The 25,046-nt window shown below is 46.4% G+C and overlaps 1 protein-coding gene across 1 annotated transcript in view; it reads left to right on the top strand.

Moving 5' to 3' along the window:
• Window positions 1-25,046, top strand: part of Paqr5 (progestin and adipoQ receptor family member 5) — a 74,104-nt gene that overhangs the window by 27,133 nt on the left and 21,925 nt on the right. Inside the window, exons 3-4 of the mRNA XM_035444220.1 lie at window positions 12,399-12,531; window positions 23,871-23,998. Coding sequence (XP_035300111.1) covers window positions 12,399-12,531; window positions 23,871-23,998 — 261 coding nt within the window. The remainder of the gene's footprint in view (window positions 1-12,398; window positions 12,532-23,870; window positions 23,999-25,046) is intronic.

Genomic DNA, 25,046 nt, shown 5'->3' with positions numbered 1-25,046 from the left:
GCTCTGTAGAGAGATCTACTCTACTCTTTTAGAGCTCTGTCTCTGTGTCTGTCTATCTTGTCTCATCTCCTTCCTGGATTCAGGCAGCTGAAGGCTCCCTAAGATGTGGCTTAGGAGTCCCAGTCTGGGCCACTCTGTAGAGAATCCTGAGAGCTACCTCTGGCAGCCTTCCCAGACCAAGACAGCCCTGCCCTTACCACACCTGGATGGGTGACTGACCTGAGAGAGGGGTGTGCCTGTGTGGGGCTAAGCATTCCACTCTAAGCAGAGCAAAGGGAAGGCTCAGGGTGCGGCTGGCAAGCCTGTTTGCCGACTGGCTGAGGCCTGCAGGGCAGGAATGGGGAAAGAGATGAAGGGAGATGGGTGGGACCCCTTGCCGCACCCACCTCTTCCTTGCCTGGCCTCACAGCTTTCCACTAGAAGGGAGTGAGCCAACGGGCTTGGGAAAACAGTTGAGGAGGAAAATTAGCCGAGAATGCCCTTCCCCTGTAAAACTACACCCCACATGTGCTGGGAGACTCAGGTTCCCTCCCATCATCCCAACACACACACCCCAGCTCTTTCTCTACATAGCCAGAATGGGGTGCATCACTTCCTTTCTGTTTAAGGAGCTCAGAGGTCATTGTCACTCTTTGTAGCTTTCTTGGCTCCAACTGTTCCTTCCGCTGCGGTACCCTCCCCCTGAGCTCTCACACTCCATTTGCACACATGCCAGTCTCACAGCAAAGCTACCCTAGTCCTCCACTGGTGCTCCCTTCATGAAGATACCCTTTGGGTATCCACCCCTTTGTCCACAGAATATCTGACCCAATCATTCACCAGTTCCCGTTGTTCTGAGGGGTTTGCCAAGGCTCGGCATGGTAATATACCCCATTCGCCAAGCGCCTTACTCATGGCCAGTATAACCTCATCGGAGAATACTCAGTTTTTATAGGTTCTCATAAGATAGACCAATCCCAGTCTTTGGCTAAGCTATCTAAATAGAGGCTATCAAAGTGACCACACCTTCAAGACTTGGAATGGTGCATCATGTTAGCATAGCAGTCCCATTCATTCACTGAGAGGCTTGCTGCAGGCATGCTTGAGGCAGAGAGCTTCCATCCATTATTCATTTAGTCTTCCAGGCCCCTATGAGGACCAGAGCTGAGAACTGAAATCACATGCTCAAGGGTACCAGCTGGTAAGCGGAGAAGCTGAACCTGCAGCTGTGATCCTAAGACCACTTGGAGGGATTGGTGGGGTCTGAGTGAGACTAAGAAGGAATTGGTGTTCCTTGTGAAGAGGCAGACATGACTAGGCCTTGAAGGTCTCAGAAGATATTTGAGATGTGGACAGGCCCTAAAGCCTGGCCAGAGTAGAGACATCCAGGTAACTGCAGAAGAGTGGTTATGAGTGGCCATTATCCAGGTGTGGGCTCCCCCTGGGTGGCCCACCAGGACAGCTGGGTCTGAATATGAACCCTTCAGGTGAGCTGGTCTATGGGTGAGCACTGAGTCTATTGCCTCTAGGTGTGGACATTCCTCTGGCGTGGGACAAGTCTAGCAGAGGACTCCTGTGTAGCCATCAGCGGCTGCACTCCTCTGGAGCCTGCACAGCCACCCCTGCCCCACTGGGATCTGTCTAGACACCAGAGTGCCTCAGAGTTTGGCTTAACTCTTGTTGACCAGACACTCTCTGGGGCTGGTGGTCTGGAACCTTTTTCAGTTTACAAATATCACCAAAGATGATGAAATCCATGGCTGGTCCCCAGTGGAAAAAAAAATGCATGTATGCATGTCTGTGGTTTCTAGGTTCCAAATGCCCACCCCAAGAGGTCTCACAGATGCTGGCCCCTCCCCTGATATTTTCTCTCTAGTCTTTCCCAGGCTAGATGGGACTCAGGAAATCAACTTTGTGGCCTATTGACAGCATCTTACCTGCACTTTGGACAGAAGACACAGTGGAAAGGGACCTAGTGACACAGTGTGAAGGGACCTAGTGACACAGTGGAAAGGGACCTAGTGACACAGTGGGAAGGGACCTAGTGCCCTGGCTCTCATGAACAGTGAACTACCTAGAGGCTGTTTCTGTTTGCTGAGGTGAGGGTTTGGACACCCTGACTGCAGCCTGGCTTTCAAATCAGGAGCATGTCATTTAACTAAGGAGTGACATCAGCTGCAACGTGCTAGCTGACTGTCCTGTGAGGTTGCTCTTTCTCCCTTGGGTGGCTTCAGGTTTGGGCTCCCACAGGGTGGGGCTACTGGATTTTCCAGTTCTGTGGACTTCTATGTACAGGTTCCCATTGTTGCTTAGAGAGCTTTTTTAATCTTGACTTTGCCAGGCCTTGTCCAATGACTTCAGGCAAGTCCTTCCTATCTAGAGTATCTGGCTATATAGTAGCAAGAAGGGTGGGCTGGACAAGTCTGTGCTTCTCTGCAAAAAGAGTGCTTGGAAGCAATAGGAAATATACAATACATGGATGTTTTTCTTTTCTAGAAAATTTGGAGATAATATATTTTTGTATTAAAATAGCCATAACTGAATTATGGACCAGGCAATAATATACATGCTTTAAAAATACTTCTTTTATTATGGTGAAAGTATATTACATAAAACTTACCATTCCGCGTGTATATTACATATGAGTGCAAGACATGTATATATGTGTAGAGGCCAGAAGTTAACATTGGGTACTGTCCTCAACTTTATTGCTTGAGGCAGGGTCTCTCACTGAATCTGGAGCTCACTGATTTAGTTAGGCTGACTGGTCAGTGAGCACCAGGGACCCCCCTGTTTCTGCCTCTCCAATGATGAGATTAAAGTCACATACTGCTGTACTTGGCTTTTTATGTGTGTGCTGGGGCTTTGAACTCAGGTCTTCATGGTAGGTTAACAGTCTTTACTGACTGAGCTATCTCCCCAGGAAACACTCCATCAAATTATTTTGTTTTGTAGGCATCCTAATGGAGGTGAAGTGCTGTGTTACGGTTTTGAATTGTACATCCCCGGGGACAGTTAGTGCTGAAGTGTCTTTCCATGTACTTAGTGGTGTCTTTGGGAGCAAATATATGCAAATATTTCTCTCATTTGTTTTCTTAATTTTTTTCCCCAGACAGCCTTGGCTGTCCAGGAACTAGTTCTGGAACTAGTAGACCAGGCTGGCCTTGAACTCACAGAGATCTTCCTGCCTCTGCCTCCTGAGTGCTGGGATTAAAGGCATGTGTCACCACTGCCCAGCTGCTTTAATTTTTTTTTTTATTTCATGTGTGTGTGTGTGTTTGTAGGCACACTTGTATCGGGGCATGCATGTAAGATACAAGGACTACCTTGGAGTTGGTTCTTTCCTTCTACCATGTGGGTCCCCGGAATTAAACCCAGGTTGTCAGGTTTTGCAGCAAGCTCCTTTACCTGCTGAGCTACCTTGCTGGCCTCGTTTCTTTTTTAGATTGGTTTTGTTGTTTCCCAGCCTGAACTTGTAGATGGAAGCTATCCTCCTGCCTCAGACCCTGAGTAGCTGGGACTACAGCATGTGCCACAGTGCTCAGGTTTTTGATGGTTTTACTGTTGCTGTTTTGAGCCACAGTCTCTCTTATGACATCCTGTCCATGCTGGGCTTACATGACAAGCTATTTCACCAGTCCTGTGCTTAGAGTTCTTCAAGAGCCTCCACTCCATGTTCAGGGCTTATGTCTTTAAAGTTCTGGGTAAAGAAGTCAGCCTCTCCTGCCACGCCAAGGAGGCTGGGCTCTAATGGGCACCAGCATCCAGTCATGCAGATTGGTTTCTGAGGACAAGCAGAAAGATGATACAGGTGCCTCTGAACATCTCCCCACTTCCTTCTGCAAGCCCCGAAGTCCCTCTGTAACACTGGTTCTTCGGATCAGCGTGTGACGTCTTGTCTGAAAGTTCCCTCCACATAATCACATCCATCAGGTCCTGGGTCCATGCTGCTCAGTGTTTTCCTGATATTTCATGGCTAAGTCTAAAACCAAGGACTCCTTGGAGCCCTTGAAAATATAATTATTTTATTTATTTTTATTTTGATTACTTGCCACAAATAAGAAATTATTAACAAAGAATAATTTTATTATTTATCCTTTTCCTTTATTTTTTTAAAAAAATTTCAAGAGGGTTTCTCTGTGCGGCCCTGGATGTCCTAGAACTTGTTCTGAGGACCAGGCTGGCCTTGAACTAAGAGTCCAACTGCCTCTGCCTCCTGAGTACTGGGATTAAAGATGTACACAAAAGACTTATTTGTGTATTTTATGTGTATGAGCGCTCTATCTGCATGTTCGCCTGCATGCCAAAAAAGGACATGGGATTTCATTAGAGATGGTCGTGGGCCACCATGTGGTTGCTGAACCCCTGGGAAAGCAGCTAGTGCTCCTAATGTCTTGAGTTCCATAATTTTGTTTTCTGACATGGTATTTTTTAGAAACTAAGAAATGTGTCATAGCTGAGTCTTTGAGTTTCGAAGGGTCATTGTGTTCCTGTACACTGATCAGTAAACTGTTTGAGGATGGCATCCTGACAGAGTGATGCTTTTCCAGTTGGTGGTGCTTGGGATTCCTCGAGGTACCCAGCACAGGAGAGAAGTGGTGTGGAGGGGGAGGGGACGTTAGGGAGGACGGGAGACTGTAGTCTTCTATTTGAAATAAAGTTCAGATATTCCTGATGGCCTCTTGAAGAGTTGAGTAATAGTTTCAGAGAGTGACCATTGAAGTAGACCTAAAGTCATCATGGCCCCTCATCACAAGGCTCCTTCATCACAGGTCCATACGTTCTTTCCCCTAATGTTTAAAGACACACTGTCTTAGTCGTGTTCCTGTGGCTGTGATAAAATGCCCTGACAAAGCAACTTAAAGCAGGAAGGCTTTACTTGGGTGCTCACAGTTCCAGGGTCTGGCCCTTCACATCGGGGCCAGAGCTTGCTAAAGAAAGATGCTCACTGGCGCTCAGCCTGCTTTCTCCTCTCTATACAGTCCAGGAACAAAGCCCATAAGGGTGGGTCTTCCCAACTCTCTTAACCTAATCAAGATAACCCCTCATGGGTATGCCCAGAGGCCTGTCTCCTAGGAGATCCTTGATCCTGTCAAGTTGACAGTATCTCAACCTCGAAGCTATTTGCAAGGCTGGCTGAGGGCCCCAGGTATTCTCCTGTTCCCACCTCCCCATTCCCACCTTCCTATTCCTACCGCCCTGTTCTCACTTCCCCAGTGCTGGAATTACAGACACATTTACATGTGTACTGGAGATTGAATTTAGGCCCTCATGCTTGCGTGATGAGCACACTCATAACTGAACCATCTCTCTAGCCACCATCCCTCACCAGGCTAACATTTTAGCAGTTCTAAAATTGGAACTCATTTCCAGTCAACAGCATCTCCTGATTATAATTGGCACTACTTCCTCTCTTTTTGGTACATGAAAATGGTGATGTGCCTTTCAGCTAACAGTGTCTGAAGGTCATTGAAATGCCATCCTGGGCTCAGATGATATTTGGAGGTGCATGGGGACAGTTGGACCATCCATGCCCGTCGTTAGCCCAGCATAGTGAGAAGCTGGTGCTGGGTTTCTGCTGCCCGTATTTGTTTAAGCAAAGCAGCATGAGGGCATCATAAGGACATCAGGACAGGTTACCTGTCCTTTGGGGGACTCTCAAGCACACCTTGCCTGAGAGTTCACCTGAGGCCACTGGTAATGATGCAGGAGGAGCCTGAAGTAGTAAAATTCATGCTATAAAGGATTTACTAATATGCTTGCTTAGGAATTACTGTTACACAAAGTAGGACTTAGCTAAAGGAGCAGCACCTCCAATAGGGCTGGAAGGTAAGTCATGTGCTGGCCAGGCTGGTTAAAAACTGAAGCAAGAAGGTTCTGTACCACAACTGTTCAAAAGAACAACACTGTTGTACTTAAAAATAATTCTGCCAATACTTTGCTTTGTAAATCTCTCATCTGCCCAAGTGGCCAGACTAGCATTCTTCTATGTCTGTTTAATTGTTCAAAGTGTGACCAGGGGCCAGGACCTGAAGGACATTTGAGGATGACATTGTATGTGGGAAGTATAAGCCTAAGCCCTATATAAACTGGCAAAAATGTTCTGTGCAAAGTCAGTTCCCTTTTGTGCATTAGCCAGAACCAGTCATGTGCTTTTACTAAAGAACTTTTTCCTTTATTAATTTCTAAGGATGTGAACTGATCCCTCCCCACCCCAACCCCCAGGAAAGCATGTAATTCTGTGACAGTAGCATACTTTAAACATCTGATTGAGTTCCAACTACCTAGCCTCTCTTGTGAGTTCATGTGTGCTCCATGGGAAAAACCATTCATGGGGCTATGGTTAAAACATTGCCTTCAGAGCAGACTCTCTCTGTTTATTACTAATGCACTCGTGTGCACATGTGCACGTGTGTGTGTGTGTGTGTGTGTGTGTGTGTGTGTGTGTGTGTGTGTGTGTGTGTGTTAGCCAGAAGAGGGTGTCAGATCTCCTGGAGCTGCAGTTACAGGTGGTTGGTTTTACGTTACCCCATGTGGGTCCTGGGATCCAAACTCAGGTCCTCTGCAACAGCAGCAAGCACTGTTAAGCCCTAAGCCATCGCTCTAGTCCCGCTATGTAAAGCACTTCAAAGCAGACCCGTGAACAGTATAATACGGCACATGAGTGGATATGTGTTAGGATGCAGTTTCGGCAGTCAGTGCGGAGCACATCTTCAACAAGTGCAGATTTTGAACTGTGGGGGGTGGAAAGATGAGATCCCTTTCCTCACCATCATAAGGGTCACAGCCAATATCCCGTCCTAAGTTAGGTTATTAAGAGAAAAAGCACAGTGAGTTTATTTAATCAACGTCTGGTGGCACTGGGGATGCAGCTCAGTAGATGTTTCCCCAGCTCACACCAAGCCCAAGAGTGATGGTACACACTGAACAATTAGAGACTGCAAGTCTGGTTACTTGGGCAGATGAGAGATTTACACAGCAAAGATACTGGCAAAGTTATTTTTAAAATAACACCTACAATTCAGCACCTGAAAGGTGGATGAAGGAGCCAATGTACAAAGTCATATTCATCAAATTCAAGGCCAGTCTATAGGAGACCCTTGTTTCAAAAGTAAAGGACACTGGAGGTCAAGGAAATGGTTGTCTGTAAAGTGCTTCTGTCCTCAGAACCTACATTTAAAAAGCCAGATGTGAAGATACACATTTATAGTCCCATCACAGAGAAAGTGGAGATGGCAGACAGGCCAGCCTATTAGATGAGCTCCAGGCTGGGGGGAGATTCTGTCTGACAAAAGAGTGGACAGCACCTGAGGGACATATAAGGTTGTTTCTGGCCTTCACATGCACAAACGTGAACACACACACACACACACACACACACACACACACACACACACACACACACACACACACTCTTCCTATGGCACGAGATACGGGCCCAAAGACCCAGTGAGAACTGTATTCAAGCTCAAGTTCTACAAAGAGTGGGCAGCCATTTGAAATGTATGATTACACAGAGTGTGGCCTAGTACATAGGACTGTCAGTGGGACCCCAGCCAGGCCTGTCTGCTCAGAGTCTGTTTTGCCTCTCTGTGCAGCATACTCTCCTTTTGCATGTGGGCCAGACCCCCTGGAATCAGGATCTGCAAAGGAACCTGAGATCATGAACTCTCTGGGTGTTACAGCTTGCTTTAGGAGAGGGAGGTGACAGAGGACGGGGCAGGAGAAGGTCGGAGAGCCCTTGTTTCTGAGGCATTCTAGTCTCCCACAGTTTAAGTGCTCAACTTGATGAGGAATTATGTTTTGGGATGCTGTTTTCTGAGCCTCTGTATAATGGACAAATGATTAGACAGTATTTTTTAGCCAAATTGTATGAGGCAACTCAAAAAAGTGACAGTGTTTATAAAGAAGATATTGTCTGTGATGACACGATGAAGACTTCAATACATTTAATTAATGTTGAAATTTTTTAAGTACTGTATGAAACACACTTGGGATCCTATATGTATATTAGACTAAGTTAATAAACTCATGCTTATAATGTGACTAATTGTTGGTTCATTTATATTACTCTAAGTTATTAAATTTTTGGACCCTGTCATTGGGGAAACAACACGCCAGATTATTTCAGGCCACTTTATATGACAATATTTGTTAGGTACTTTAGGGTTTTTGTTGTTGTTGTTGTTGTGATAAAGCACCATTACCAAAATCAAAAAAGGGAGGAAAGGGTTAAGTTTATATTGCAGTGGCTTATAGTCCATCATCATGTAAAGTCTGGACAGGAACTCAAGCAGGGCAGGAACCTGGAGCGGAAGCTGAAGCAGAGGCCATGCAGGGTGCTGCTTACTGGCCTGCTCCCCATGGCTTGCTCAGCCTGCTTTCTTGTGGTTCCCAGACCACATGCCCAGCCATGGCACTGCCCACATTGATCATCTGTTTAAAAAAAAATGTACCACAGGTTTGCCCACAGGCCAGTCTGGTGGGGGCATTTTCTCCATTGCAGTTCCATCTTCCAGAGTAGCTCTAGCTTGTGTCAAGTTAATATAAACCTAGAGCCTTTAAGGCATGGGGTATCCTAGGTGAGGTTGTTGTCTTTTAGGGGAGGGAACCCATGAGATGAATGAGGTACCCAAGTTCAGATTCTACCTCTTATTGATTTTTGGATGCCCTTGAGGTTGAGTCCTAACATGAAACCTCCTGATCATGGTTTTATTCTCATGGTTTTTTAAGACTATTTCAGAGTAACTCCAGCAAGTCCTTATGGATATATTACAATACCACACTTCCTTTTTTGAAGTGCTGCATCTTGTGTCCCAGGCTGCCCTGGAATTCTCTGTGTAGCCAAGGATGACCTTGAAATTTTTTGATTGTTTTGTTTTCGAGACAGGGTTTCTCTGTATATCTCCGACTGTCCTGGAGCTCACTTTGTAGACCAGGCTGGCCTGGAACTCTGAGATTAACCTGCCTCTGCCTCAGAGCTGACCTTTAACTATCTTCCTGCCTATACCTCACAAGTGCTGGGGTTACAAGTGTGCACCATTATACTTGGTTCTATTGTGCTCAGGTTTAAACCCAGATCTTTAAGCATGCTAGGCAAGGACACTCCCAACTGAGAAACATCTCTGGTCCTTTGTTATTAAAGCCATAGAAGCTTCTGTAAGATGAAGTCTTGTATACAGCACTTATAAGCTGTGTCATTCTGATGTGTTTGGATTTCATCTTAGAAATTGTGATGGTTAACTTAATTGTCAACTTGACAAAACTGTCAACATTGGGTTGGCCTTTGGGATGTTTGTGCAAGATTATCTTAAATTAATTGATGTAAGAAAATTAAGCCACTGTGGGTGACATCATTCCCTAGGCAGGGAATCCTGAATTGCACAAGAATGAAGAAAGTGAGCTGACCACAATCCAGTGAGCTTGTATTCACTTCTACTATTGACTGTTGATGTCATGTGGCCAGCTCTCTCAAGCTCCTGCCACTGTGGCTTCCTGGAAGTGATAGACTATAGCCTGGAAATTTTAGCTAAAATAAATCCTTTGTCTCCTAAGTTCCTTCCTTCCTTCCTTCCTTCCTTCCTTCCTTCCTTCCTTCCTTCCTTCCTTCTTCCTTCCTTTTTAATCAGAGTGACTTACAGCAACAGAATTAAAAGTAGAACAGAAGCCCTTTGGTTCAGTTCAAGCTTGTCTCTAGACCCTGAGACAAAGACACAGCAACCCAAGCTGCAATGTTGGTGATCCTGCAAATTGCAATCTGGTTTTTCTAGTGTCTGTGGAACGAAGAGCTTGTTTCCCAACAGATAGAACTAAAAGGATCAAGGAGTTCATTCTAGGCTCAGTAATGTCTGATAGGCTTAAGATTGGCAGTGTGCCATGACTCCCCACTATCCGCCACTGGTCTTCTGCAATTGTTGACAAACAAAGATGGGCATGTTAGATGTTGTCTGACAGTACCATCACTTTGAATGCTGTAAGACTATAACAGCAGAAGCCTTGCACTTTTGAAACAGGTCAGTCAAGTTCTGTCTTATCTGCGAATTTGCCTCAGCTTGCTGAGTTGGCAGGAGTGGCTCACTACTTGCTGCCCAGGCTACACACAGCACAAACATCCTGTTTCCCATCATCTCCCAGTGCTCGGCAAAAACTCAGTCTTGGTGCTTTGTGCCAGGGTGTAATTCTCTTTAATTAAAGTCAATTCTGTTATTTGTGGGTGGTGTATGTGTTCATGTGTGTGGATGTGGAGGCCAGAGGTTGCTACATGTCTTCCCTAATTGCCTTCCTTTTATTTATTTCACTGTGTGTATGTGCATGATGTGAGCCTGTCCAGACAGCCACAGAGGTCCCAGGAGGAATGTGGCCGGTGATCCAGGGAGGTTAGGCAAGGTCCCTGGGCCCTCAGAGGCAGGGAAGGACTCCCCTCCATTGATGGGAACACGAAGGGGGCTCTAAGGAGGTCCAGGGATGATGGCAGAGAGAAGATCCACACTGTGGTCAGTCCCTAGCTTTGTCCTCTCTGTGCTAAAGCAGCATTTTTTTTTTTGTTTTGTGGGCCTGTGTGAGAACTTTAGATTTCTGTAACATATTATTTACAAGTTACTAAACAGTCTTAATCCTGTGTTTGATCAACTTTATTGTTTACTCCAAGCTGCTCTGTCTCCAAGAAGCTCCTTGGATTTTTGCCTGGCCTGGTTCTTTCATGTGACAGAGCTGTGGTCAGCGCTCTGGAAGAGCCAACTCTGAGTTAGAGCGTAGTTCTTTGTCCTCTTTTAAATTTTTATTAAAATTGATGTAGTTTATTTATTGTGTATGTGTGTGTACGTGCATGAATGGCACAGTACAATAGTAAAGGACAACCTACAGGAGTTGTTTTGTTTCCTTCCATGGGGGTCCTGGGGATGGAGCATGGGTCTTCAGGTTTGGAGTCAAACAGATTTACCCACTGAACCGTCTCACTCCCCCATTGTCTCCTCATGTCACCTTGTGTGGCACAAGCTTGAGATTGCCTTGCCTACCTAGGGAAGCCTATGGTGGAGCACAGATTGAGTGGCCTCAGCTCTTCCTAGCTCAGCAACTCTGGGAAAAGCATTCTACTGCTCGCCCCTCAGGTCCTCTACAGCCTCATGGTTTTCTACCACAGTCTCAGTTCATTCTTCTATAGAAAAATACCTTTGATTAGGCAGTTTATAAACAATGGAAATTTACTGCTTCAGGATGGCAGCATACTAAGACTCTTTCTTCTTCATGAATGGCTCCTTCTCCTTGTGTCCTCCCAGGGCCCCATGTCATGAAAGCTCCCTTGGGTCTCATGATAAAAGTACTAATTCCATTCAAAAGAGTGGGACCCTCATGACCTCATTATCTTCCAAAGGCCTTACTTCATATCACACAGGGGTTAAATTCTAGCATTCAGATTTTGAAGTAATCAGTTATAGTTTTTTTGTTGTTGTTGGTTTTTTTTTGATTCTTTGCTCTTTTGGGGGACCCACCACCCAGCTTCCAAATAAATACACATGGAGGCTTATTACTTATGAATGCCTGGCCTTAGCTTGACTTGTTTCTAGGCAGATTTCCTTAGCTTAAATTATCCCATCTGTCTTTTGCCTCTGGGATTTTACCTTTCTTTATTTCTGTATATCTTTCTTTGCTTCTTACTCCACATCTTGCTGTGTAGCTGGGTGCCTGGCCCCTGAAGTCCTTCTTTTCTTGCGCCTCAATCCTCGTCTTCCTCCTATTTATCCTCTCTGCCTGGCAGCCCTGCCTATTTCTCTCTCCTGCCCAGCTACTGTCCATTCAGCTCTTTATTAAACCAATCAGGTATTTTAGACAGGCAAAGTAACACAGCTTCACAGAGTTAAACAATTGCAATATAAAAGAATGCAACACATCTTTGCATCATTAAGACAAATGTTCCACAGCATAAACAAATGTAACACATCTTAAAATAACATTCCACAACAGTCAGTCATTGAAGGATCTAATTGCTTACCTGTTAGCATTCTCAGAGTGAGGGATGAAGTAGTCTGAATTGCTACTTTAAAGAAATGTTGTTTTTGTTTTGTGACAGGGTCTCAAGAAGCCCAGGTTAGTCAGGAGATAAGGAGGACCTTGACCTCCTGATCACCCTGCCTCCACCTCCTCAAGGCCAGAATTGATGGCATATACCAGCATGCCTGTCTTATACAGTGCTGTGGGTTGGACCCAGGGCCTCATGTGTGCCAGGCAAGCACTCTACAAACGGAGCTACATTCCCTAGCCATGGGAATCTTGGCTTTTTTTTTTTTTTTTTTTTTTTTTTTTTTTTTTTTTTTTTTTGCTATCATTCTAAAGCAAATGTCCAATAGTTTAACCACCAGGTACCTGATCCATTTGGAGTTAAGTGGAGTCTCATCTGATTTCATCTTGCTGCCCTTTTTCAGGGAAGTCACCCAGCTATCTCTGGTATGCCACAACTCTGAGTGGGACCTGCTGGGAGGCCACCTTGCCTACCCAGGTGTCAAGATGCTGAGCCAGAAGCTCCCCATGCTGTTCCGCATAGACCAGGTGCCACAGGTACGTGCTTTCATTCCATGCCTGAGTTCCAGGGTCTGCAGGGGACCAGCCTCTGCAATATGGGAGTTCAGGATACTTTTCAGAGGCCCCTTCTCTTTAAGGCTCTCCTCCAACCCTCCTGTAGAAATCAGGACCCCCTCGCCACACCCATGCATGAGGCTGGCAAAGGGTAGTCCTTTAATGCAACATCTATGTTGCATCCAGAAGCAAAGTCCTCAGAGAGACCTCAGATTTGGCCCAGCCAGGGGAAGTAGTAGCAGCTGCTGGGTAGGAGAAGGCTGGGTAGGAACTGTGGCTCCTCAAAGCAGGCCAGGGAGCAGTCACCCAAGTATGGCTCTGCAAAGTGTTCTCTCTCCCCCTTACTTCCCACAACTCTCACTCATTCGAGACAATCTATTCTCAAAGTCACAATCCTTCTGCACAACAATTTCTATCTCAAAGTTTGTTTCTGGAAAACCCAACTGAAGATGCTGGCCCTTCTCTTCCCCTCTGTGGTGACCTTGGAAGCCACCTGTTTCAGATGGTGCAGCTTGGAGATGACATGATCTTCCATCTGCTTACAGTTGCCATCTCCCAGTGACTATGAAATTCGAGGTGAAAGAAATCTTTGACACCTCAAGTCACTGAGGTATCCGGGGTAACTTGTTTAAGACAGGGTCTCATAGCCCAGTGGACCTCAAATTCACTATGTAGCCAAAGATGACCAGGAAGTTCTGATTCTCCTGCCTCCATCTCCTGAGTGCTGAGACTGTAGGCATGTGGTCCTGGGACTTTTAACCCCTGTTTGTCTACTCTTTGTGCCTAGTACAGCTGTTCACAATAAAACAGTTGAAGTGATCTCTAAACCACTAGATAGAGAAACATGTCTGTAAGTGTGGGGTGGGGGGCAGAATGTGAGAAGGGAACAAAGAAACTAAGAATGTGGCACTTTATTCCAAACAACTGGGATGGAAGGTAGAAGCAGAGCAAACAGATTCTCATGAGACAGTTGGAACAAATGCAAATCCCTCTGTAACTATCACTCTAAACATTAACAGAGCGAATGGAGTGCTGAAAAGACGGTGTGCCGCCAAGCTAAAACTCCAACCACGAGCTGTTTACACAAGGCACAGTTAAACTATAGGGACAGGAAGGGTTGAAAGGCACAGGCAAAGAGATGACTCAAATAAATGGTAATAAAAATGGTGAACCTGGACCACACCAGCAGCTGGGACCTGAGACAAAGCACCATGAGGAATACCACTGCAAAGTTGTCCCTTTCTTCACCAGAGAGCTACGTGAGGCTCAACACTATGTAGCGGCATTTCTGCTTTTTATTACATTTATTTATTTACAGTGTGTGTATGTGTTCATGTGTGCATGTATGTGTATGCATGCATATGTGTGCACATGTGTGTGGAAGCCAGAGGACAATCTCCAGAGCGGGTTCTTCCTCGGGTGTCATCCATCTTAATTTTTTGTTGTGTTGTTGTTTTGTCTGAGACAGAGTCACTCACTGGCCTGGGGCTTACAGACTAGGCTACCCTGGCTGGCCAGTGAGCCCCAGGGATCCACACCTGTCTTTGCCTCCCCAGTGCCAGGGTAACACTCACCAGCTGTTTTACTTGAGTTCTGGGATTTGCACTCATGTTCTCAGGTTGGCACAACAAACACCTTACCACCTGTTAATCCCCCAACCCCTGAAACTCATCTTAATCCCTCCCCATCCCTTCCTCCCGAGATAGAAGTGACAGTCTCTCCTCTGAGTTGCTTCACAGAGGACTCTCTGAGTGTTTTGAGATCCCCCTGAGCTTCAGAGGAGCCCAGTAAGGACAGAGTTTGCCTGCAAGTCTTCCCTGAGTCCTGTAGAGAAACATCTTGCACACAGGAAGAAATCAATAAAAATGTCATGAATGAATAAATTCAAGACTTGTCCTTTGTTCCCACGAGTCCCACCCACTGATATGTGAGCAGGGTGGGGACTGGGTGGCCCTGTGAAACCAGAGGCAGGGCCCTGCTAATGGGCCCCCTTTAGAGCTTCCAGCTTTTCTTGTCTTACAACTGCTCTGTACCGAATATGATTCTGCCCAGCACCATCTCCCTGGCATCACCTAGCTCTAGACCTCCAGATTAGAGCCTGTCAGGTATCTCTGCTCAATGTCCTGCAGGTGATGTTGAGCTTGGTTAAGTATTGTAAGACATCAGTATGTGGCAATCAGCTGAGCAGAAAGGGGCTCTTATGGAACATCCCACCACAAAACAGTATTGACTCTAATTCAATCCGGCAGGAAGGAAATTGGACCCAGAGAGAGGGGTACAGTTTTACACTGTTCTTTACAAGGCAAGATGGAGGTACACCAGTTTGGCACAGCATACAACCAAAATGTTAGGGCTTATGGAAGCTGGGTGCTGTGAGTGCCATGTGTATCAGGATAGCTCCCTAGTCCCAGGAATCCACAGAAAGGAGTCAAGAAGAGCTATTAAACAAGCCCTTCCCTGTTGTGGGATATTTGATCACACTTTGTGAAGATTTGTCACTGTTTTATCTCACCTGCCTAAGACACCTTCTGATTGATTTAATAAAGAGCTGAATGGCCAACGGCTAGGCAGGAGAGGATAGGTGGGGCTTCCAGGCAGAGATAGGAACTCTGGGAAGAATATGAGAGGCAGGGGATTCACCAGCCAGATGCAGAAGTTAGACTACTGTACTGAAGAGAGAAAACAAGCCACATGGCAGAATGTAGATTATATAAACAGGTTAATTTAAGTGTTAAGAGCTAGATGGGAATAAGCCTAAGCTAAGACCAAGCTTTCATAATTAACTAGAAGTCTCCATGTCATTTTTTCGGAGCTGGTGGTCCAAAGAAAGACCTGTTACACTTCTCCATTGCTCAGCCCCATGCCTGGCCTTCCTGCTAGAGTTGAGACTGGAGCTGGTGTAGCCTCTAATCACACCAGAGCCCTTGTGTGATGGGCATGTGATGGACTTGTGTGGTGGGGAGAGCCTTGGATACCGCGGCTCCTCCCCCATCCTGCATCCCCACTGCCAAGCACTTCTCCTTTCAGAACTGTCCCAAATGAAAAAAGTAGCTCAGGACTTTGAGTCCTTGGTAGGTGGGGGTGGACTGACCCTGCGAAGAGAACATAATGAAGGCAAGATTGTGCCCTTTGACCCAAAACAATTTCCCCCAAAGATGTGAGTTGGCTGAGTTTTGAGTGTGGAAAATATCCCTCTGAATTGCATTGTTGGCTCCACAGGTGAAGGCACCTACAGCCAAGCTTGACAACCCAAGTTCGATCCCCAGGACTCAAATGATGGAAGGCGAGCACCAATACATACTAGTTATCCTGTGACCTCTATAGAAGCACTTTTACACACACACACACACACACACACACACACACACACACACACACACACACACACAGTAAATAAATAAAAATTTTAAGTGTGAAAAATGAACTGTAATTTCAAGGCATTGTGACACTTGGAACTGTCCTGGCCAAGAGATAGCATTACCTGGAAATAGTCACCTGACTTTGACAAACTTCAAGCAAGTCTAAGAAATGGGGAAGCACACGGGCAGTTGGTGAATGCTGACTATTCCTGCCATCCCTGACTTCTCAGGCCTGAATACTTAACAGTTCTACCAATTCATAAGTTGTCAATACTCTTTTTCATTTCACCTTCTCCCCCTTTCCCTCTTTTTTTTGGGGGGGGGGGCGGGACAGGGTCTCACTGTGCAGTTCCTCACTTGGAACTTTCTACGTAAACCAGATTAGCCTCAAACTCAAGGTGATCCTACTGCTGCAGCCTCCTAAGTGCTGGGATTGCAATCGTGTGCCACCACACCTAGCTGTGACTCCATTCCTCCTAGCCTCTTTTTTGTTTTGTTTTTGTTTTCATTTGCTTGTTTTTCAAAACAGGGTTTCTCTGTGTAGCTCTGGAGCCCATCACTTACTCTGTAGACCAGGCTGTCCTCGAACTCATGGAGATCCGCCTGCCTCTACCTCCTGAGTTCTGGGATTAAAGGCATGCACCAGCACCACCTGGCCTCCTATCCTCTTTTAAGAATTATTTTATTTATTTATTTTTGAGGTTTTACCTACTTTCATTTGTGGGTGTTTGTCCACATGCAGTACTCATGGTGGCCAGCAGAGGGCGTCGGATCTCTTGGAACTGGAGTAAATGGATGATTGTGAACCACTATGTTGAATACACACCTCTGAACTGTTCCAAAGAAAGTTTTCAGGGGGCTGGAGAGATGGTTTGGTGTGTAAGAGCATCTGAGAAAGCTTGTTAGAGCGCAGCCTCTCCCCTAGGCCTGCTGCGGCCACTTTCTCATTCCTGCTTTCTAGAGGCAGAAGCAGGAGGATCAGAAGTTCAAGGCTAGTTTCAACTGCATAATGAGTTGGAATTCAGCCTGGGATGCATGAAACTGTCCCAGATAATAAACACATACATAGCTGGGGGTTGGTGGCGTACGCCTTTAATCCCAGCACTCGGGAGGCAGAGGCAGGCGGATCTCTGTGAGTTCGAGACCAGCCTGGTCTCCAGAGCAAGTGCCAGGATAGGCTCCAAAGCTACACAGAGAAACCCTGTCTCGAAAAACCAATAAATAAATAAATAAATAAATAAATAAATAAATAAATAAACACATACATAAATAACTGAAGAGTCTTATACCAGCCACCCATGTGCAGTGAGACCCTTAGGTGACCTGCCAAGAAGCAGATTTACGAATGGTGCTGAACAGCCTTGGAAGAAGTTCTGAGGGCTAAATCCTCTCTGCTCTTGGTACCAGAAGACCAAGATCAAGATGTGGGTGGGGCTATTCCTCGGGCCTCCCTCCTTGGCTCACAAATGGCTTTCCTCTTGTTGCCTCATCGTGGGGTCCTCACCTTGTACACACACACCTGGAGCCTCCGTGTCAATCCAAACTTCCTCTTCCTAGAGTCACCAGCCAGATTCGATAACAGCCCGTTCTAACGGCTCCCTTTTAAGTGTTAATTGTACTCATTGGAGACTCTTGTCAGGGCTGGGAGTGTAGCTCAGATAGAAAGAAGTCTTGCCTAGAATGCATGGGTTTCCTCTCCAGCCAAGAGTGGGGCTACACACCTGTAATCTCAGCACTTTGGAGTGGAGGCAGAAGGCTCAGAAGTTCAGAGTCATCCACAGGCCAGGGCTTCTAGGCCATCTTCAAATATGGTGTGTTAGGGGATAGTAGTATTTTAACTTATAAATTTGAGGGGAGACAATTCTCTGCTCAAGGACACTTAAAAGAAGAGACTGAAGCTCAGAGTACAGGACAGGACTGTCCGAAATCATACCCCAGGGGATCGGATGAGAGTGGCGCCTCTCAACAATGCCCCGCTTAGCAGTAGGGGAGAAGTGGCTGGAAGTGGAGCCTGAGGCTTGTATGTGGGTCTCAACCTGACTCCAATGGTCACTGGGAACATGAGTAGATATCCTTCTCTTTTCTCTGTCATGAGGGCAATAAGGGCTCTACAAGGTGGTTGTGAAGATCCTGTGACATTTGGACAGGAAACGAAGAGCAGGTGCTGGAAGACATCTGCCTTCCCTCCCACAGTCCCCTCTTCCCCTTTTCTCACCATCAGACTCTACTGTTATTTACCACAGAGACCCTCACTTAGTTCCCCTCAGGTGATTTGCAGTTTAATAGCTAGAAAAACCAAAGGGTGGAATTTCAGGCTTCAGCTGGCGGGCTTGCTGTGTGTCAGGGAGCCTTCTGTGGTGCTGAGCCTATGGCAAGCACTAGAAGAGCAAACTGTCTGATTAACCCTTCCACCCCGGGTGCCTGGAGGTTCTCACTCCTAATAGACTGCATGCGACTTGGTTTCATTTCACTCCAAATTGCCCAGTCTGTCACCATAGATTCGAAATGGAACCTTACAAATCGATTCTGCTGTGCAAATAAGCAGGTGCCTGCTTACTCTGAGGGTATGCGGAGCGGGGGGGGGGGTGCTAACTGGAAATGGAGCCCGGCTTCAGAGTAGTGAGGCGATGATTGTAATTTGCCATTGGGGATCAAACTGAGCTTGGAATACAAAATTGTTTTCAAATGTTCTCTTTGCTGTTTTGATGTATGTAGCCTGTGTTCTGTGAAGATCAGCTCCATGAGGAGTGCTCTGCTGAGGCTGTGGTGGTGATAGGGAGGGAACTTGCTTCTGTCTTGCACAAGGGGCTGCTAGGAGCAGGAGTGCAGCTGGGTGCTAGCAATTTGGTCCAATAAACAGAGGTTCACTCTGGGGAGGGCGGGGGTGGGGTTGGGGAGGGGAGGGATGGATCGGTGTGTTACTTCAAGCGAGTCACTCTTTTCTTGAGTCACAGAGAGTTGCTGTCTTTATCTTTCCCCTACCCACCTGCCATGACTTCTCAGGAGCTACTTGAAATCCTGCCCATGTCACATGGCCTTATCATACATGTAAAGGTCAAAATAGATGGGCATGTGGAGGCAGGCTCTTTAAGAGTATGCAGCCCTGCTTTTGGAAAAGACACCCCCCTTAGATTTGGGACCAGATCCTCCTCTTCCTCCTCTTCCTCCTCCTCCTCCTCCTCCTCCTCCTCCTAGTCAGGGACATGTAGCCCAGGCTGACCTTGAATGCCATAGGTAGCCAAGAATGACTTTTTTTCCTGCTGCCACCTCCTGAGTGCTGGGATTATAGGAATGCACCTGTAAACCAGACCGTGCCTGGTTTATGCCACACGGAGGAACAAACCCAGGGCTTTGTGCTTGCCAAGCAATCTCTCTCCCCACTGAACTACATCCTGACCCTGGGACCAGGTTCTCAGATGTGGTCAATAGGAACAATATCCCTGCTCTTCCCTCGGGCTTTTGACTGTTTCCACCTGTGCTGGCCAGAATGCTAGGACCCACAAAGAGGAGAGTGGTTGGTGGTGGCATGCTGAGTCTCCTGGGCAGTTTGTGAGTGACCTCTTCTGGTTAGCCAGAAGCCTTACTCCTTGACATGCAACCACCCTTGCTATCAGATTAGCTTCCTTATCTCCCACTCTTCCAGATAAAGTCAACCACTCTGGCTTGTTTTTAGCAAGTATCTTGTCGGGTTAGTTTAGCCTGGCTCCTCTTACCTCTTAGGGATTTTCCAGCTACTAGCCCTCAATGTGCTCCATTTGCCTATGTCACAGCTATCACATTGGCCCTGAATTAAGTATTCTCTGTTGTGTGTTACACAATGATTTAAAGCAAGGATGTGCTTAGCTAACTCACACAAAGGAGCAAATAATTAATTATACATGCTCCTTTCTGGAGACTTAGCATTTTAATAAGCATCCAGCACTTTAGTTCACTTCAAAACTTTTAAAAGATTTATTTATTTTGTATGCATGAACATTTTGCTTGCATCTATGTATATGCATCATGTGTGTGCAGTACCCCAAGAACCCTGTAGAGGGTGCCCTAGAACTGGAGTTAACAGATAGTTGTGAGTTGACATGTGGGTATTGGGAATGGAACCCAGGTCCTCTGCAAGAGCTCTTAATTCTGAGCCATCTTCCCAGCAACCCCCACACTGGATTTTTTTTTTTAAGTAGGAAAGAAAAAAGCAAACACTTGAAAAGAAGTCTGATAGATCAAAGAGAAGCCCCTAGGAACCACATTTTCTGACGGAGGACCTTCTTAATGTCCCAAAACCCGAGACAGCCTGTTGCACATGCATCAAAGTCAGAAGGCCATGTGTTTCCTTGTCCATAGCCCTGGTGGAAAGTACAGTCAAGATTGTAGGAGTCTGTTCACTGAAGCCAGGTACATCAGCAGACTGGTGAATTCAGAACTGGAACAGGGCTTGGATGTAGCTCAGGTAGTAGAGAGCTTGCCTAGTATGCTAGAAGTACTAGGTTTTATTCCAGAACCCCATAAACTGGGTGTGGTGGTGCATGCCATAATGAGCACTTTGGAGGTGAGGGCAGGAGGGTCAGAAGTTCACGGTCATTCTGTGTATCTAGTTTAAGGCCAGCCTGGGCTACACAAGATCCTTTCCTCAAAAGATAGAATATTAAGATTATTTGCTTTTTCAATTTGGAAGCAAATCACTTTCATTAGCTAAGGGCCCAAACCTAACTAATACTGTATTTAAAAAAAAATTACACTTACTGATTTCTTATATATGAATTTGCATCTTTTATTTGATAATTTAATACATGTATAGAATGTATCTTGATCCTACCCACCCCCAACTTCCCCTTCTCACTTCCCCCCAGTCAGATTGTGTGTGTGTGGTGCCCAAGGAAACAAAAAAGAGGGTGTCAAATCCCCTGGAACTAGAATTACAAGTGGTTATGTGGTTACAAGCCATTGTGTGTGTGCTGGAAAGTGAACCGAGGTCTTGTGCAAGAACAGCAAGTGCTGTTAGCTGATAAGTGATCTCTGCAGCCCCCAAAGTGTATTTCTTTATGAGACCGTAAAGCAACTCTGTCCCCCCTCCCACTGCCTCACCCATTTACCCAGCATTGAACTTAACATTTCCTGAAATTTGAGCTAACACCAGAAAGCTACATATCTGCTTCCCTGGTTAGTCTTCACTGTCAACTTGACAAAGCCTCGAGTCATCTGAGAGGGGAGCCCCAACCCAGGAACTGCCTAGATCAGATTGCCCTATGAGCATGTCTGTGGGGGATTCTCTTGACTGTTAGTTGATGTAGGAGGATCCCACCCACTGTGAGCAGCACCATTCCCTGGGCAGGTGATCCCAGGCTATCTAAGAAAGCTAGCTGAGCCTGAGCCTGTGAGCAAGCTAGTTAGCAAGCAGCATTCTCCATGGCTCCCACTGTATTTCTTGGCTGTGAAATGAGTTTCTGGATTGGAGTTAATGATGTGTGGAATAGTGAGCAGGCCTGCCTTGAGCTTCCTCTTTGACTTTGCTCCCTGAAGGACTGGGAACTGGGTTTATAAAATAAATCTTTCTTTTTCTAAATTGCTTTTGGTCAGAGTATTTTATCACAGCAGGAGAAAGGAAACTGTAACACATACCATACAGGTCGCCACCTTCCCCTTTCATAGGTCCTATGGTACCACAGGGCCATCAGTGTGGTTCTTCTCTTTTTGAGATGAAGTCTTGTTATGTATGCCAGGTTGGCCTTGGACTTGTAGAGATGCTCCTGCCTCAGCCTCCCACGTGCTAGATTTCATGAATGTGCCAACCAGGCCTGGCTTCTGAACATGAGCTTTTGCTTACTTTCTTTACAGTTCTGTAGGAACTCTTGATTGGGACAGCAGAAGGTGGGAGCAGCAGAGTGCCTTGCTTTTATTTTCAATGTTGTGGATAAAACCCAAGGCTTTCTGCATGCTAAGCCAGTGGGGGCTCTTGCAGCTGTCCCCTCCTCCCATAAGAAAGCAAAGGGGAAACCTCAGAAAGTGTGTAACTTAATTTCCATTGTGGGGACTAGACACCAAGCAACACTAATAATTTGTTTCTGTCAACTCACCTGTATAATTTGTGTGTGTGTGTGTGTGTGTGTGTGTGTGTGTGTGTGTGTGTGTGTGTGTGTGTGTGAAGACAACTTGCCCGAGTCAGCTCTCTCCTTCCACAGTGTGGGTTTGAGAATTGAACTCAGGTTGTAAGGCTTGGCAGTAAGCACCTTTACTGATGAAGTCATCTCACTAGCTATAATTTTCCTTCCAAAGGTTATGACAGTCTTTGAACCATTGAAATCAGTGGTTCTAGCCAGGCATGGTGACTTACACATGTAATCTCAGCATTTGGGAGACTGAAGCAGGAGGAATGCCAAGAGTTTGAGGTCAGCCTGAGCTATACAGAGTGAGCCTTTGTCACAAAACAAACAAAAATCAGTGTTCTTAACCAGAATTAAATATCACCTCCAAGAGACCATTCCAATATTTGAAGACATTTGGGGATGTCATAACTTGGCACGGGAAGGCGTTTGTACTTAAGGTGCTTCCAGCAGGTGGCAGGTAGACAGTCTGGGCACACAATAGGCCAGTCTTCCACAGCAAGGAACCATCTGGCCCCAGATGCCAGAAGTATGAAGAAACCTTGAGCTAAGCAACCCAAAAAGGAAGAATCATTTCCTGTTATCCAACTAGCTCAACAAATGGACTCTTTTTCTTTTCTGTGCTCTTCCCAATCAATCTCCACCATGCTGTGAGTATATGTATTTCCATAGTCATGGTAGAACTATATCCTACTTTTCTTCACTTGATATTACATTCTGAGATGCGGGCCCACTTGCCCCAGTGTTTTGTTGGTTATTGTGTGCATGAGTGCATGTGTGTTTATCTGCAGGTCAGAGGTCGACATTGGGCATTTTCCTCATTGCTTCACCACCTTGTCTACCTATTCATCTATTGAGGCAGGGTCTCGCTATGTAGCCTTGGCTGGCCTGGAGCTTGCTACATGGACCATGCTGGCCTCGAACTCACAGAGATCTGCCTGACTCTGCCTCCTGAGGCATGTGCTACCACACCCAGCTGCCACTGTATTCTTTGAGACAGGGTTTCATCCTAAACCCAGAGCTCACCAATTGGCTAAAATAGCTGACCAGCAAGCCCCGGGGGAACCTTATGTCTCCACCTCTCCAGCATTGGAATTACAGGCCATCACTGCTTCCCATGCTTGGTACTTTACCCTGGTGCTTGAAATCCAAACTCAGGTCCTCATGATTGCACAACAGACCCTTCACCCATTGAGCCATCTCCTAGCCCTTCGGTTGCCATTTTTAATGGATATAATACGATACTTCAGACAATTCAATACCCCAGGTCTTACCCGGCCAGTCTGTTTCTTACTGGAGGTGTTGGGGGAAAAAGAGCAGTGCTTACTAGGTGGCCTCCTGGGGACTGTGGTTCCCCTGCTGTGGCCAGCCTCCTCTTCCCACAGTCTAGGCTTTAGCATCACTGGCTTCATCATCAAAAGGCCTTTATGAAGCGCCTTGTGAATACATCATCCCACCGGGAGGCTCTTCTGCAGAGATTACCCTACCAGCCTCTGACATCCAGGGCAGGCTGGCTCAGGCAGACAGCATACATGCGAGCCAACCACGAAGTCATCTAAAGACCAGGCCATAGGCCTCAGGCAGAGTGCAAACACGGACTCTTAGACAACATTCATGACAAGGGTAAGCATAGCTGGGAATGCAAAGCCAGACTGCACTCCCAAAGCCAGCCTGGCCCTTGGATCCCAACTGGGCGGGACTTCTTAGAGGGCAGAGGATCTTAAAAGCAACTGGGAAGAGAGTGGACAAAGGCAGGAAGGGAGAGAACCAGGACAAGGAACTGTTCAGTCACCCAGGAAACTTGATGCTAGCCAGAGACACCCTTCCCTTTGTCTCACCTCCTTGCCCCTTCCTTGTCTTTACTCCACAGGTGTTCCATGAGCAGGGCATCCTCTTTGGCTACCGACACCCACAGAGTTCCGCCACTGCCTGTGTCCTCAGCCTTTTCCAAATGACCAATGAGACCCTCAACATCTGGACGCACCTATTGCCCTTCTGGTACCTTCAGTCCCCTGGACAGCCTATCTCATTTGGGATTCCTGGGGACTAGACTTTGTAAGACACACTGGGAGGCAGGGAGGATTTATGCTAGGACCAGGGGTCCCCCTGTGGGTGCAGGTGCACGTACGACAGAGGGGGAGGACGCTGGGACAGTCAGGGACTAAGTGCCAGGCTGTGGATTGCCACAGGAGTCTAGGGTTTCCATTGACTGGGTAGCATTTATCTTCATCCCCTTCAGTCTTACAGGCTTTGGCGGTCTTCAAGAAGTCTTTATTAAAATGTCACTAACTTGAGCAAGTCACTTAATCTCTCTGAGCCAGGCATTTTCTGCCTGTAGAGCAGGCATGATCCTCTGTCTGTGTCTTGGGGCTGCAGCGAGAACTGAGAGAAGGCCCTGATAAAGACAAAGATACAGGAGATAGAGATGTAGCACAGTTTGTAGTATGTTTGCAACAAGCTCTGCTCCCAATCCCTAGCACTGCATAAACCAGGCCCAGAAGCCTCACACTATGAACTCAGGGCCATCTTCATCTACATAGTGAGTTTAGGTCAGCCTGAACTACATAAGACCCTCTCTGAAAAAAAAAAAAAGACAACAAAAAAGACATGGGTCCAGTTGTGGGTGTTTGTAATTATCCCAGGATTATAGTAACCATATGCCATTAGTCAACTTTAGTGGAGCCAACTAGGAGCCAAGCTCCAGGAAGTAAGGGTGCAGAAATGGGGGTTCCAGGAAGGCCAAGAGGCTCCTTGCTGAGAAAAGTGGGTTGAAGGCCCACTTTACACACCTCGAACCTTTGCTTGGTAACAGAGAGGGGGGACAGAGTCACATCTCCAAATCAAGATGCAGCTCTCCCTGAGTATATGTGGGGATTGGTTCCAGGGTCCCCTAAAGATGCCAGGATGTGTAAGTTCTACATGCATCGGGTGGCACAGTATTTACCTATCTCTCTGCCCTTTAAATCATCTACAGATTCCTCACCTGAGGCAAAGTAAATACTATGCCAAAAGTTGTGACACTGTTCAGACAAAAAGGGCAAGAAAA

The sequence above is a fragment of the Cricetulus griseus genome, chromosome 4, assembly GCF_003668045.3.
Source record: "Cricetulus griseus strain 17A/GY chromosome 4, alternate assembly CriGri-PICRH-1.0, whole genome shotgun sequence".
NCBI classification, from domain to species: Eukaryota; Metazoa; Chordata; class Mammalia; order Rodentia; family Cricetidae; genus Cricetulus; species Cricetulus griseus.
Note: the sequence above shows the minus strand (reverse complement) of the source record. Positions and strands in the feature narration are given on the sequence as shown.